Genomic DNA, 13,231 nt, shown 5'->3' with positions numbered 1-13,231 from the left:
TTCAAGCTATGTCTTAATAATAGACATAGAATGTCTAACATAAACTTAGAATCCATAACAGAATGGATTTAACTGACTTAATTTTTTCCAACATCGGGAAACCTAAGCTTTCTGAAGTGAAAAACGGTTCTTCAAAAGATAACAGGTAACAGAGCCGGATGGTATGGGCGGGCAGACTGTGGGCGGGCACACGTGTAATTCCTGCAATTCCGAAGAGGCTGTTCAAGGTCAGCCTCAGCTACGTGGTTATGACCAACCTTGGCCCGATGAGACCCTACCTGCAAGAAAAAACTAAAAACAAGGTAGGTATTCGAAGATGAGATTAAGTTAAAAAGAGAGGGGGCGATCTCTAAACAAAAATCCTCCGAGGGACTGTGGACTCAACTCTACATCCGGGACTCCTGACAGCTAGAAAGACGCCCCGCCTTCCTAGGGTGGAGCTACGAGCAATAGGAGGAGCTTATCCGAGCATGCGCAGCGCGGACCCGCGTCATGGCGGACGGCGGTCGTGAGGTTCAGGCTCGAGCGCTCTTGCAGCAGTGCCTGCACGCTCGCCTGCAAGTGCGCCCGGCCGATGGAGACGCGGAGGCGCAGTGGGTGGAGGTAACTCCCGGCCCTATCCGCGGAACCATGCCGGTCTTCCTGTCATCTATCGTGGGAGAAAGAGCTTGTCCCTTTCCGTCTACCCATCCTAGTGGGCTGCCTAGCTGTCTCTTTGGACTTGCTTCTGGTGGTGGCCTGTGCCCGACTGGTTCTCTCTGTAGCGCTCAGCCTGCGGATGATCTTTCTGCCTTAGTATCTTAAGTGTTGAGGTAACAGCGTAAGCCACATCGCCGAACGGTTCTCAGAATCTTTAGGGAATCTCATTGACCCCCAGTAGATACTTAGATTCCATTATCCTGCAAATGTGAGGCTGCTCACAACCACCTGTAACTCCAGCTCCATGGGATCTGATGGCCTCCTCTAGGTATGACAGACACCTGCCATTATACACAGACACACGAGTGCACATAGTTAAACTAAACTCTTTTCCAGATAATTCAGATATGAGTGCAGAGTTCTATTTACACAGAAAACCATTAGAACCAGAAAGATGAGGTTGAATGTTAATGCTAGTAACGGTTAAATTGAGTCCCAAACATGTATAAAGCATGCAAAATGCCTTGGAAGTTAAAGCATGAAATAAACTATGTGTCTGCCTCTCCATTTATTTTTATATAGCATTTGATAAACACCTGTGTCATACTTACCGTGAGCTCAACACTGTTTTAATTAGTTTGCATTTACTAGTTCGTTTAATCTTTGTGGTGGCTTCTGAATCAAGTGAGTCAAGGAAATTAACATAGAATCGATTCCTTCAGTGATAGCGACAAAGTCATTTATCACTCGTTCATTTTCTTGTAGTCTGTCTTACAGGAACTAGTAAACAAATATTCAAGTCATGTAAAATGAGTAAGTGTATATTCCTGATAACAACCAACCTTTTCCTATAGAACTTATCATAAATGTAATTTTCAAAGCCTAATCATTGGATTTACTTAAGGCACTGACCACGATAACAGCAATTGAACAGTTCCTGGAGTTTGTCAAAATAAGATAAGACCCTATGTGGAAATACCACTCTCTTTAAATAAATGATTTAGGGGAAAATAAAAAGTAACATCAGAAGACATCAATGATACTGTTGCTTATTTAACAGCCCCACGTGGTATGACAAGAATCATTTGATGTTGAATAAATCAGCCTTTCTGTCGGCCTGGCAGGGTGTGGGGGCGGCTGTTTGAAATCTCTGCTGACACAGTAGAAACAATACAGGTGTGGCTTGTAATCTCGACTGCCCTTGGTTTTGTTGTATTCTTTTAAATAAGCTTGGTGATTAAGACTTGGCAAAAATTGTTTTGTTTCTCATGATTTACTTAGAATCCAAGACTCTCCTTATTCTGCTCCCTCGGCTTTTAGCCCACGTGCTTACAGACACTGAAATGTTTCCCATTGAGCTGTTTCTCTGTGGAGTCTTTCCTAATCTGAGATTCCTGTGGTAATTTCTCGCAGATTCGGAGAGGATTGGTGATCTATGTGTGTTTCTTCAAGGGAGCCAACACAGAACTTCTTCCCAAAATGGGTATGTGGTTTTTCTCTTCTCACAGTGAGAGGGGCGTAAGAATGTTGTACCAAAATCCCTTATGATGTAGAACGAATAAAGGAGCAAAGATAGGAGCTACTTGTGAGCAAATGAACCAAAATATTCAAAACCACACTGTGTTGGTTTCAGTGGGATTTTGTTTTGTTTTTAAGGGCTTGAGGTTGCACATGTTAAGCAAATGCTCTACACTGACCTATATATAACCTTAGCTAAGAAGCATAATTTATTTTACTTTTACTTTTTCACTTTGTTTTGCTATAGTGCCATAGTGCTATGTACTGAAGTTGGGGCCTAGAACATGATGGGAAAGTGCTCCACCACTGCACTATATCCTAAACCCTTGAATGAAAACGAAAATGCTGTAATAAGACCTAATTCTTTGTAAATTAATAATTTTTAAAAAATTTTTAAGGTTTATTTATTTATTTATATGAGTACACTATAGCGGTCATCAGACACACCAGAAGAGGGCATCAGGTCTCATTACAGATGGTTGTGAGCCACCTTGTGGTTGCTAGGAATTGAATTCAGGACCTCTGGAAGAGCAGAGTAATAAAAGGGAAACTCAGGGACAGATAACCCAGTGATGACCCCTTAGCCAAAAGTCAAACCAACAGAGGAAATCATATGCTTATATTTCAAACTTTGCTGACAGCTCTGTCAGAGCATGAAAACGGTACTTAAGAAGGGACTGCGTGAGAGGTAAGGCTAGAAAGCTAGTCACCAATAGTTTGACATTTGAATCTAGAGGATAACGAGGAGCCTTTGAAGGCTTAGGATGTGGAATGAAGCCCCTTGTGTAAGAGAGGGTTTCTGTGAGATCCTGATGTTGAGGTGTTAGACATTCTGCTTGTTTTCCTAAGTTAGTATTTTACCCTGGTCATCTTTGCTGTCCACAGGGATGTAGTAAGAGTCTTCCAAGTACAAAAATAAAATGTTGGTCATTTGTATCTGGGAAGCGGTGGCTCATGCCTTTAATCCCAGCGCTTGAGAGACAGAAGCAGGTGGATCTCTGAGTTCGAGGTCAGCCTTGTCTACACAGTGAGTCAGGGATACACAGAGAAAGCCTGATATCTGTCAAAAAGACAGAGATTGACTTTGCAAAGCTGGGTTATGATCTTAATGTCTTAATCATGAGGTAAAATAAACCCATGAAACCCAACCGGCATTTCATTTCTTAGTGACTAAACCGTTGTGCTTCTGTCTTTTTCTTTATGAGGTCATTCTAAATACATGTGTAAGATTGTGGTGAATGAAAACACAGAGGACGCCACCCTAAGTCTTTTAATGACTAGTTTAGCAAGTTTACCCTTCACAGTAAAGGACTGTATGACTAAGAATCAGATTCAGCAGGTTGAAGTACAAGCAAAATAGCCATTTATTATGGAGAGGTTAGTTTGTATGTTACTCTGTTCCATGAGTGAGCCAGTATGAGGAGGTTCTCTTAAAGCCTGCCTCATACTTACTCATGCTTCAGACCTTTCCAGTCAAGCCTTATATACATCGGTAGTATAACCAGTGGTGTCCATGAAATCTGGAATACCATAGCTAAAATAAAAACGTGTAGAATCTTCCTCAGTTCATCTTCAGTATAATTGTACTGAGATCAGGGATCTGTCAAAGCTTGACTTCCTGTCTGTGCTATCAGAGGTATTTGATGAATAACCTGTCTTACAGTCTTTAAGATTCTACCACACTATTAATTATTGTCTCATTTCAATTCAACTTGCTTCTATTTCTCTTTGTACCGTCTTCTGCATATGCATGTGAGAGTACTCAGTTACAGCCAGTAGAGGGAGGTATACGAAAGTCTAATAAAATGGTATTGCTGCTCATTGCCAGAAATCCAGAATTGCTAAGTTAGGAGTCTGAGCCTGAATAGCTAAATCATGATTTCCATGGGCATGGAGTGTCAGGAGACTTCCTGCTTCCTGAGATCAGTCAGCAGGGCTGCTGGCCCACGGTACCTGTTCGCACCAGAGAGTTAAAAAAGTTTAAAGAGATGTTAGTTAATGAAAAATGATGGGGCTCGTAGCACAGACTCGGAACCAACCGATTTTTACCAGATTAAGTGCATGACTTGTGGAGTAGGAAGTCACACCAAGTCCTTACTGATGTTTACTTCAGGATGTCCAGTAACTGAAATCAACTGAAGCAGAAAAGCATGCCTTCTAAAATTAAAAAATAAATAAATAAATAAAGTCTATGTAGCCCTGGCTGGGCTGCTGCTCACAGAGGTCTGTCTTCCTCTACCGGCCATACTGAGATTATAAGGTTTATAGAATTCCTTTGCTACTCATCCTGTTCTTCATAAGAAGAGTTCATTTTTACCTTTGTAGAGGGAGTGGGAACCTAAGTGTAGATATAGACCAAAAGGTTAATGAAATGGTTAATATTGAAGTAGTATTAGTGTAGGTTTCTAAGTACACGTGGATGTTTGTGGTGGTTTGGATAAACTGCCTTATAATCCTTATGAAAGTATTGCCAGGGGCTTTTTGTTTTGGATTTGAGAGAGGCGGAATTTTATTTGTATTTATGTGTACGGCTGGTTTGCCCGTCTGTGTACCGTGTGCACACGTTGCCTGCACAGGCAGGCCATAGAGGGCATCAGATCCTCTGGTGCTGCAGTCAGAGAGTTGTTAGCTGTCATGTCAGTGCTGAGAACCAAATCTCCATCCTCTGGAAGAGTAATCAGTACCTTCAATATCCAGGTCTTCTCCCCGGCCTCCTATTTACATATGCAATACACATATACATATACTTACACAAACATTCATGTACATATACGCTGCCAGTATCTTTTGTTTACTTTTTCATCTGCAATAATGAGTTTCACCTCTACATTTTCCCAATAGGTCTTATTTATAAAATGTTAGTCCATGTTAGTATTACCTTAAATTGTGAAATTACAAAACCATTGGTTCACTAGTGGGATTTAACTAATGGATTTGTTTATGAAATGAAAGGCGCAGAGAGACAGACATTCATGTGCCCCCATAGGCAACAATGTCTGAGGTTCCAGGGTTTGGCTACTTCTTTGAATGTAGGTCTTCTGGGATGAACTTTGTATCGGTGACCTACCTGCCAGATCATATGTGAAGCACCTTGGTATTTTCTGTATAGCATTCAGAATTTTCTGTATTTTTTGTGCGTGGGCTGTGTTGTTTAGTGAAACCCTTTTTAACATCTACAGACTGGGTTTGAAAACTAACCAGGTTTTGGGGCTGGAGAGATGGCTCAGCAGTTCAAGAGCACTGACTGCTCTTCCAGAGGTCCCGAGTTCAATTCCCAGCAACCACATGGTGGCTCACAACCATCTGTAATGGGTTCTAATGCCCTCTACTGGTGTGTCTGAAGACAGCCACAGTATACTCATCTGCATAAAATAAATAAATCTTTAAAAAAAAGAAAGCTAGGTTTTAAATATGAAACTTAATAACCAACTAAAAGATTGATGGTTTTCTTCATGTTTGTTTTTCGCTTCAAAAATGCTTTGCCTCTCTTCTTTATTCAGTCAATACGCTGTTAAACGTGAAGTTAAGTGAAACGGAAACCGGCAAGCATGTCTCCATCTTGGATCTGCCTGGCGACATTCTGATCATCCCCCAGGCCACCCTCGGGGGCAGGGTGAAAGGACGGAGTATGCAATACCACTCAAACTCTGGGAAGGAGGAGGGCTTAGAGCTGTACTCCCAGTTTGTGTGTCTGTGTGAAAAAGCCGTGACCAACAACAGCAAGTGCGTAGAAGCGGGGGTTGCAGTGGCGCACGGCACGTACGGGAACAGGCAAGTGTTAAAGCTGGACACCAATGGACCGTACACGCACCTCATTGAGTTTTGAAAAATTCCGTCCCACCCCGCTTCCTGTACAAAACGACCTGGTCTGTAGTTAGTTTTTTTTTGTTTTGTTTTGTATTTGTTTTTGTTTTTGTTTTTTCTCCCTCCATTCATCTTGAAGACACAGATCTGCAACATATTTAGGCAAGAAAATCCTTGCTCCAACCTTGGCATAGAGTGGTACATTCCTTTAATTCCAGGGCTTGGGAGGCAGAGGCAAGCAGATTTCTGTGAGTCGGAGGTCAGCCTGGTCTATATGTCCTAGGACAGCCAGGACTACACAGAGAAACTCTGTCTCCTAAAACAAAACGTTAAATATTTATGCTGGGCATAGTGGTGCATGTGCCTTTAATTCCAGCACGACAGAGGCAGAGGCTAGAGGGTCTCTGTGAGTTCAAGGTCAGCCTGGACTTCATTGTGAGTTCTGGGGTAGGCAGAGCTATATGTGAGACCCTGTCTTGAAAAAACAAAAAACTAATAAATATTAAAAATTTAAGATACTTTTTAGAGTGAAAAGTAAATGACCGGAATTAGACATCTGAGGGAGCTGCTGGAGTCTTCCTTGTGTCCTAGACTTTCTTAGCCTGTGTTTTGATGCTTTAGATTCCTATTGCTCATACACCCCAAAGTCCACCCCCCCACTTTCATAGCTTTCCTACTGTTCTATTTTGAAACTTAAGAATCGATAACTTGAGCTCATTGTCCTTAGCTTTTGTTTTATTGATTCACAATACAGTTGTTGAAATGTAATAAACTATTCATAAGCTTAGAAACTCCAATTTTTCCTAAAGCTTCTCCAAGGACATGTGTATGTCTTTCAAAAGAGATTGCATTACTTACTTTAAATCATTTTGATTTTATGCCTAGGTAAAATGCTGACTCACAGCCCTAGATAGAGTTCAAGCGATTCTCCTTACAAAAATTGCCTGAGATACTTGTGGAGAATGGCACTTCAAGTGCAGGTGAGGTTGTTAATTAGAAAAAATGGCAGACAGGGAATAAACAAGAACAAGAGAGGACTTGGAGGAAGTGGCATCAGTTTAGCTGTTAGCATACGCACTTTACCTTCACAGCACTGCAGAAAGAAAGACAAGTCATTGTCTGCAAGTCATCCAATACGCCAGAATCGTCTCTGTCCTCTACCATTTATAGTAAGGCTTGTTGAAATTAACCTTGATTAAGGCTTTGCTTCTCTCCTGGCCAGTTAATTGGTTCACTTACTAAATTAGGCACAAGCAGAATTACCCCTAACTTGGATGCCTTCAGCCTCAGTTTTTCTAAGATTTTTAGAATGTTTCAAACAATATACTTCCTAGCTATTTTTAACGATTTATTTTCTTCTTAATTATAAGTGTCTGTCTGTCTGTCTGTCTATGGATGTGTACATATGAGTGCAGGGGCCCTCAAGGCTAGAGGCTCTCCTGGAACTGGAGTTACAGGTGGTTGTGGGTACCAGGAATCCAACTGAGGCTCTCTAATCACTGCTTACTCTTTTTTTTTTGGTTCTTTTTTTCGGAGCTGGGGACCGAACCCAGGGCCTTGCGCTTCCTAGGTAAGCGCTCTACCACTGAGCTAAATCCCCAGCCCATCACTGCTTACTCTTAACTACTGAGCCATCTCTCCACCCTCCAGAAGTATTTTTTAATATTTCAATTTTGGAACTGGGAACCACTTGTAGAAAATATTATATGTAAGGTGGAACATGTGGTTTTGATGTTTTGAACACATTCCTATGAAGGAAAATGAGGGAACTGGGTCTATGGTTTAGAACACACACACACACACACACACACACACACACACACACTATTTTAAAATCTTAAGAAGAGCAGAATGAACCACACCTTTATCATTCCTTCGTTGCTTCTCACTATAAAAAAAGGCGGCCTGCTGTCTGTCACAGAGGCTGCCCACAAGGGGCCTGAGCCATCAACAGACCCTGTGCAGGGTCTCCCCTAAGCTGCTAAACATAGGCATGCTGCACCCTGAGCTGGGGCTCGGACAATAGGATAAGCTCCCTAAATTACAGCCCTCCATTCTATGTAGCACTTCCATAAGCCTGCTAAACTCAGGGATCCCTCCTCTCTACAATCTATAAATGTTGGAATTCCCTTTGTTCTGCCGGTCCCTGATAGGTCTCTCATCCCAAGCCTCCCCACAGTGAATGGCAGCTTTACTAGAGGATATTTCACCAGAAATGAAAAAAAAAAAAGACACACCATTTATGAATAATATCTATGCTAATGATTTTTTGGTTCTATGGTGAAGGAATAAACATTACTGAATATCAGTATCAAATACTACAGCATTCTATGCCACTTGTCTTGGAGAATAACAACCTCACTGCTGTTAACAAGAGAAAATGTCAGACTTTCACTCTTAGTGACCAACATTGCAGAGGACCTGATATATGGTTTACGTATAAAGCAAAAGCCCTTGCTAGAACTGTGGTGTGTTTATGAATCAGGTAAGCACTGGACGTGGTTTAATTTGGGACCCCATTCCATTTGGGTCATGCACATCCACCTTTTTGTTGGAGCCTAGTTTTTTCACCTCCACATACTGTGCTCACATACCCTCTCCAAACAATTCCCCAGAATGTCCTCAAACTGCCACATGTAACAGGCTACCATACTCCCATGTCTGGACACTAATAACATTAGTTTCCTCCAGCCCTAGTAAATTAAATTTAAATGTTTTCCAGTCCACACTATCTTCAAAGTATCAGAGTAGGAAGAATAGGGTCTGACCTGAGCTAATTGTGGATATGTATCCAGTGAAGAAAACAGCTCTGTAGTAAACTTTTTAAAAGAGATTCCACTATTTACCAACTTCTGCCTATACACAATTGGGCATATAGATGATTAAAATCCGATGCATTATTGGAAGGGACAGGCAGAGTAGGGAAAATAAATGCATGGCTGTTGGCCACCATGTGGGTGACTGGGAACTGAACCCAAATCCTTCAGAAGCCAGGGTTCTTAACCACTGAGCAACCTGTGCAGCCCTGAGACCCACAGCTGTTTAGTTTATTGAAACAAGAGTCGTTTCTGAGGAGGGAGAGTTACTAGAAAAGACATTTTTTCATTCTGAAAAGGTACCTTGGGATAGACTTTAAATACATGTTCATTCGGATGGCTCCCACCTTCTTGGCAAGCTTCTTCAAGGCTGTATTTCTAGAACATGTCTTTATCTAAGCACTGCAGTGTTCAGAAGCTGTCGTGACTCTTTATCTTCAGAGCAAAGTCTGCACACTAAAGGTTGGAATCTATATAGTCAGCCAACCACAGTGAGCTCTGACCACCAAGAGTAAATGTCTAACATGAAATTATTCTCTTATGATAACAATGTGGCTGTTACTCTCCTAGACAAGTAGTATAGAACCCTGTATTATTTGATATTGATATTTAGTAACGTAATCTCTCACTGTAGAACCAACAAATCATTAATGTAGACACTATTCATAAGTCAGAATCTTGGGAAATAACTTGCAAAGAAAGAGCAAAGTCCAAGAGGCCAAAAGCTCTACAGATAACAGAGGGGTAAAGAAACAAGAAACACTGTTGAGCAAAGGTACTTTTCAATATACAAAGATGAGGCCAGCAAGCAAGATGGCTTAGGGGGGTAAAGGTACCTGCTTCCAAACTTAATGATCTCAGTTCAATTCCTGGGACCCATGTCGCAGGAAAGAACCAACTGCCAGGAGTTGTCCTTGGACCTGCGTGTACTCACGCACAAACACACACACACACACACACACACACACACACACACACACACACACACAAAGTGACACACTGTGTCACAAATCAATAACAAAATCAGTCAATAAATATGAAAAACAATTACAAATACTAAAAAAATAGTACAAGGTCAGAGGAGAGAACTGCAAACCTAAAAGTTATGAGTTTTCAGAATTTATACAACTGAAATCTATCTTAATTACTTTTTTATTGCTGTGAAGAGACACCATGACCAAGAGAACTTATAAAATAAAGGTTTATTGGGGGCTTTTTTTAGAGTCAGAGGATTACTCCATGACCATCGTGGTGGGAGCATGGCAGAAAGCAGGCAAGCATAGTGTTGGAGCCATAGCTGAGAGCTCACATACTGAGATTGTAACCATGAGAAAGAGCAAATAGAATGGCATGAGGTGCTGTCTGTATGTAGAAAAATGAAAATAGACCCATATTTGTCACCTTGCACAAATCTCAAGTCCAAGTAGATCAAGGACCTTAACATAAAACCAGATACACTGAATCTAATAGAAGAGAAAGTGGGAAAGAGCCTTGAACTCATTGACACAGGGGAAATTTTTCTAAACAGAACTCCAATGGCTCATGCTTTAAAATCAAGAATTGATAAATGGAACCTCATGAAAATGAAAAGCTTCTGTAAGGCAAAGGACAGTCAATAAGACAAATCAGCATCCTACAGATTAGGGAAAAAAATCTTCACTAACCCTACATCCAATAGAGGGCCAATAGCCAAAATATATAAAGAACTCAAGGGGGCTGGAGAGATGGCTCAGCAGTTAAGAGCACCGACTGCTCTTCCAGAGGTCCTGAGTTCAATTCCCAGCAACCACATGGTGGCTCACAACCATCTGTAAAGAGATCTGATGCCCTCTTCTGGTGTGTCTGAAGACAGCTACAGTGTACTTATATATAATAAATGAATAAATCTTTAAAAAAAATCTTTAAAAAAAAAAAAGAACTCAAGAAACTAACAACCAAAAAACCAAACAACCCAATCAAAAGATGGGTTATAGAATTAAACCAAGAATTCACAACAGAGGAATCTGAAGTGACTGAGAAGCACCTAAAGAAATGTTCAAAGTCCTTAGCAATTAGAGAAATGCAAATCAAAATGACCCTGAGATTCCACCTTACAGCAATCAGAATGGCTAGGATCAAAACCTCAGGTGACAACACACGTTGGTGAAAATGAGGAGAAAGAATAAGACTCCTCCATTATTAGTGGGATTGCAAACTGGTACAACTACTGTGGAAATTAATTGAGGTTCCTCAGAAAATTGGAAATAGATCTACCTGAAGACCCAGCAATACCACTATTGGAAATATACCCAAAAGATGTCCCACCATGCCACAGGTGCACATGTTCCACTGTGTTCATAGCGGCCTTATTTCTGATAGCCAGAAGCTGGAAACAACCCAGATATCCCATGACAAAAGAATGGATACAGAAAATGTGGTTCATTTACACAATGAAATACTACCCAGCTATTAAGAACAAGGACATCCTGTGTTTTGCAGGCAAATGGATAGAACTAGAAAATATCAGCCTGAGTGAGGTAACTCAGACCCAAAAGGACATGCATGGTATGTACTCACTAATAAGTGTATATTAGCAAAACAGGAAAAAAAAAGTACAGAATACCCAAGATACAGTCCACAGAACTCAAAGAGGTCAACAAGCTGAAGGACCCGAGTGAGGACACCTCAGTCTCACTCAGGAGGGAGAAGAAAGCATTCTTGGGAGGGAAAGGGGACAGGGGACAGGGGTGGGAATAGGGAGAAGGGAACATGATCTGGTATTGGGTGGGGGAAAAGGACTGAAGCCCTGAGGGTCAGCAGAAAGAATGAAAATAGGCGACCTCAGGAGGTAGGAAGTTGGGAGGACTCTCCAGAATGTACCAAAGTGGGATCCAGCTCAAGGAGAGGGCCCCAAGGCCTGACACTATTACTGAGGCTATGAAGCACTCACAAAAAGGGACCTAGCATGACTGCTCTCTGAAAGGCCCAACAAGCAGCTGAAAGAGTCAGATGCAGATATTTGCATCCAAACAGTGGACAGAAGCTGCTGCTCCCTTTGGTTGAATTAGGGAAAAGCTAGAAAAAGCTGAGGAGGAGGGCCACCCTGCAGGAGGACCAGCAGTCTCAATTAACCTGGACCCCTGAGATCTCTCGGACACTGGATCACCAACCTGGCAGCTTACACCAACTGAGATGAGACCTCCCCCAACACATATACAGCAGAGGACTGCAGGGTCTGGGTTCAGTCAGAGAAGATGCACCTAACCTTCAAGAGACTGGAGGCCCCAGACAGTTTAGAGGTTGGTTAGGTGGGGACATCCTCATGGAAACGGGGTAGGAGAAGGTATGGGATATGGAACAGTTGGAGGATGGACAGGGAGGGGAATAAAATCTAGAGTGTAAAAAAAAGGAAAGAGGGGTTGGGGATTTAGCTCAGTGGTAGAGCGCTTGCCTAGGAAGCGCAAGGCCCTGGGTTCGGTCCCCAGCTCCGAAAAAAAGAACCAAAAAAAAAAAAAAAAGGAAAGAAAAAGAAATAATTTTAAAAAAATGGGAAACATTACTTGTAGCAGGAATGGCAGGGCTGCCTCTATGTAAACACTGGGGGCCGTATAGCTGCAAAAGTATCTCCTGCAGGAGGACCTGATTGAGGACTGCCTGAGAGAGCAATTATTGCTGGTGCAAATAATGCCAGCCAATCGGGAACTACTGTTTAGCCAGAAATAAAGTTACATTGTAGATTGAACAGTTGTTTCAGGAATAATTCTACTGATTGATGTCTCATCCCTTTAGCCTTACAAATATATCATTTGTCACCTACTTAAAAAAAAAAAAAAAAAAAAAAAACCTCAGTCACCCTCAGTGACACCCCTCCTCCAACACACCTCCTAATCCTTCCCAAACATCAACTACAGCAACTGGAGTTCAAGCATCCAAACATATGATCCTATGGGGCCGTTCTCATCCAAGCACCACTCAATCTTTGCAGCAGTAGGGACTCTTACATTTTTGTAAAAAACACAATCTCAACCAGATTCACCAAGGCAATCTCTTAAAATGCAGTCCTAAATCACAATCTTGGGAATCTAAATCTCTCTAGTCATCAGTCTTCCTGCCCAGTGACTCTTGGTCAGAATCCCAGACCCATCACTCAGAACCAAGTCCAGACTTCTAAGGCTGGTATCAAGGGATTTTGTTTTGGTTTCTTACATTATGTATAGTGGGGAAATTCACAGCACAAAGCCAGAGTGGAGGTCAAAGGACATCTTGCCAGGGATTGGTTCTTCTGTCATGTAGGTCCCAGGGATTGAACTTAGGTAGCCAGGAGTGGCAGCAAGAGCCCTTACCCATTGAACTGCCTCACCTGCCCTGGTCTTTTGTAACTTGATGCCTCTTTCCTCTTCTAAATCCTTCATCATTTGCTCTCTAGCTTCAGGCAACCTCTTCCATCCCCACAGGAGTTTCTCTGTCCTCCATCC

General features: G+C 41.9%; 1 protein-coding gene across 1 annotated transcript; it reads left to right on the top strand.

Annotated features, from left to right (window-relative positions):
- Nucleotides 1-473: 473 nt before the first annotated feature.
- On the top strand, nt 474-6,080 carry Dtd2 (D-aminoacyl-tRNA deacylase 2). Its single transcript, NM_001108981.1, has 3 exons — nt 474-603; nt 2,053-2,122; nt 5,658-6,080. The coding sequence occupies exons 1-3, from the start codon at nt 493-495 to the stop codon at nt 5,981-5,983; spliced, it is 507 nt and encodes a 168-aa protein (NP_001102451.1). The 5' UTR covers nt 474-492; the 3' UTR covers nt 5,984-6,080.
- The last annotated feature ends 7,151 nt before the right edge of the window (nt 6,081-13,231 follow it).

This window comes from Rattus norvegicus, chromosome 6 (assembly GCF_021556685.1).
Source record: "Rattus norvegicus strain SHRSP/BbbUtx chromosome 6, alternate assembly SHRSP_T2T, whole genome shotgun sequence".
In the NCBI taxonomy this organism is placed as follows: Eukaryota; Metazoa; Chordata; class Mammalia; order Rodentia; family Muridae; genus Rattus; species Rattus norvegicus.
This window is presented reverse-complemented; position numbering and strand designations above follow the sequence as displayed.

Coding starts and splice junctions, on each gene's coding strand:
- Dtd2 (NM_001108981.1), top strand. CDS start 493: ATGGCGGACGGCGGTCGTGAGGTTCAGGCTCGAGCGCTCTTGCAGCAG. Junction 604..2,052: donor CGGAGGCGCAGTGGGTGGAG/GTAACTCCCGGC, acceptor AATTTCTCGCAG/ATTCGGAGAGGATTGGTGAT. Junction 2,123..5,657: donor AGAACTTCTTCCCAAAATGG/GTATGTGGTTTT, acceptor TTCTTTATTCAG/TCAATACGCTGTTAAACGTG.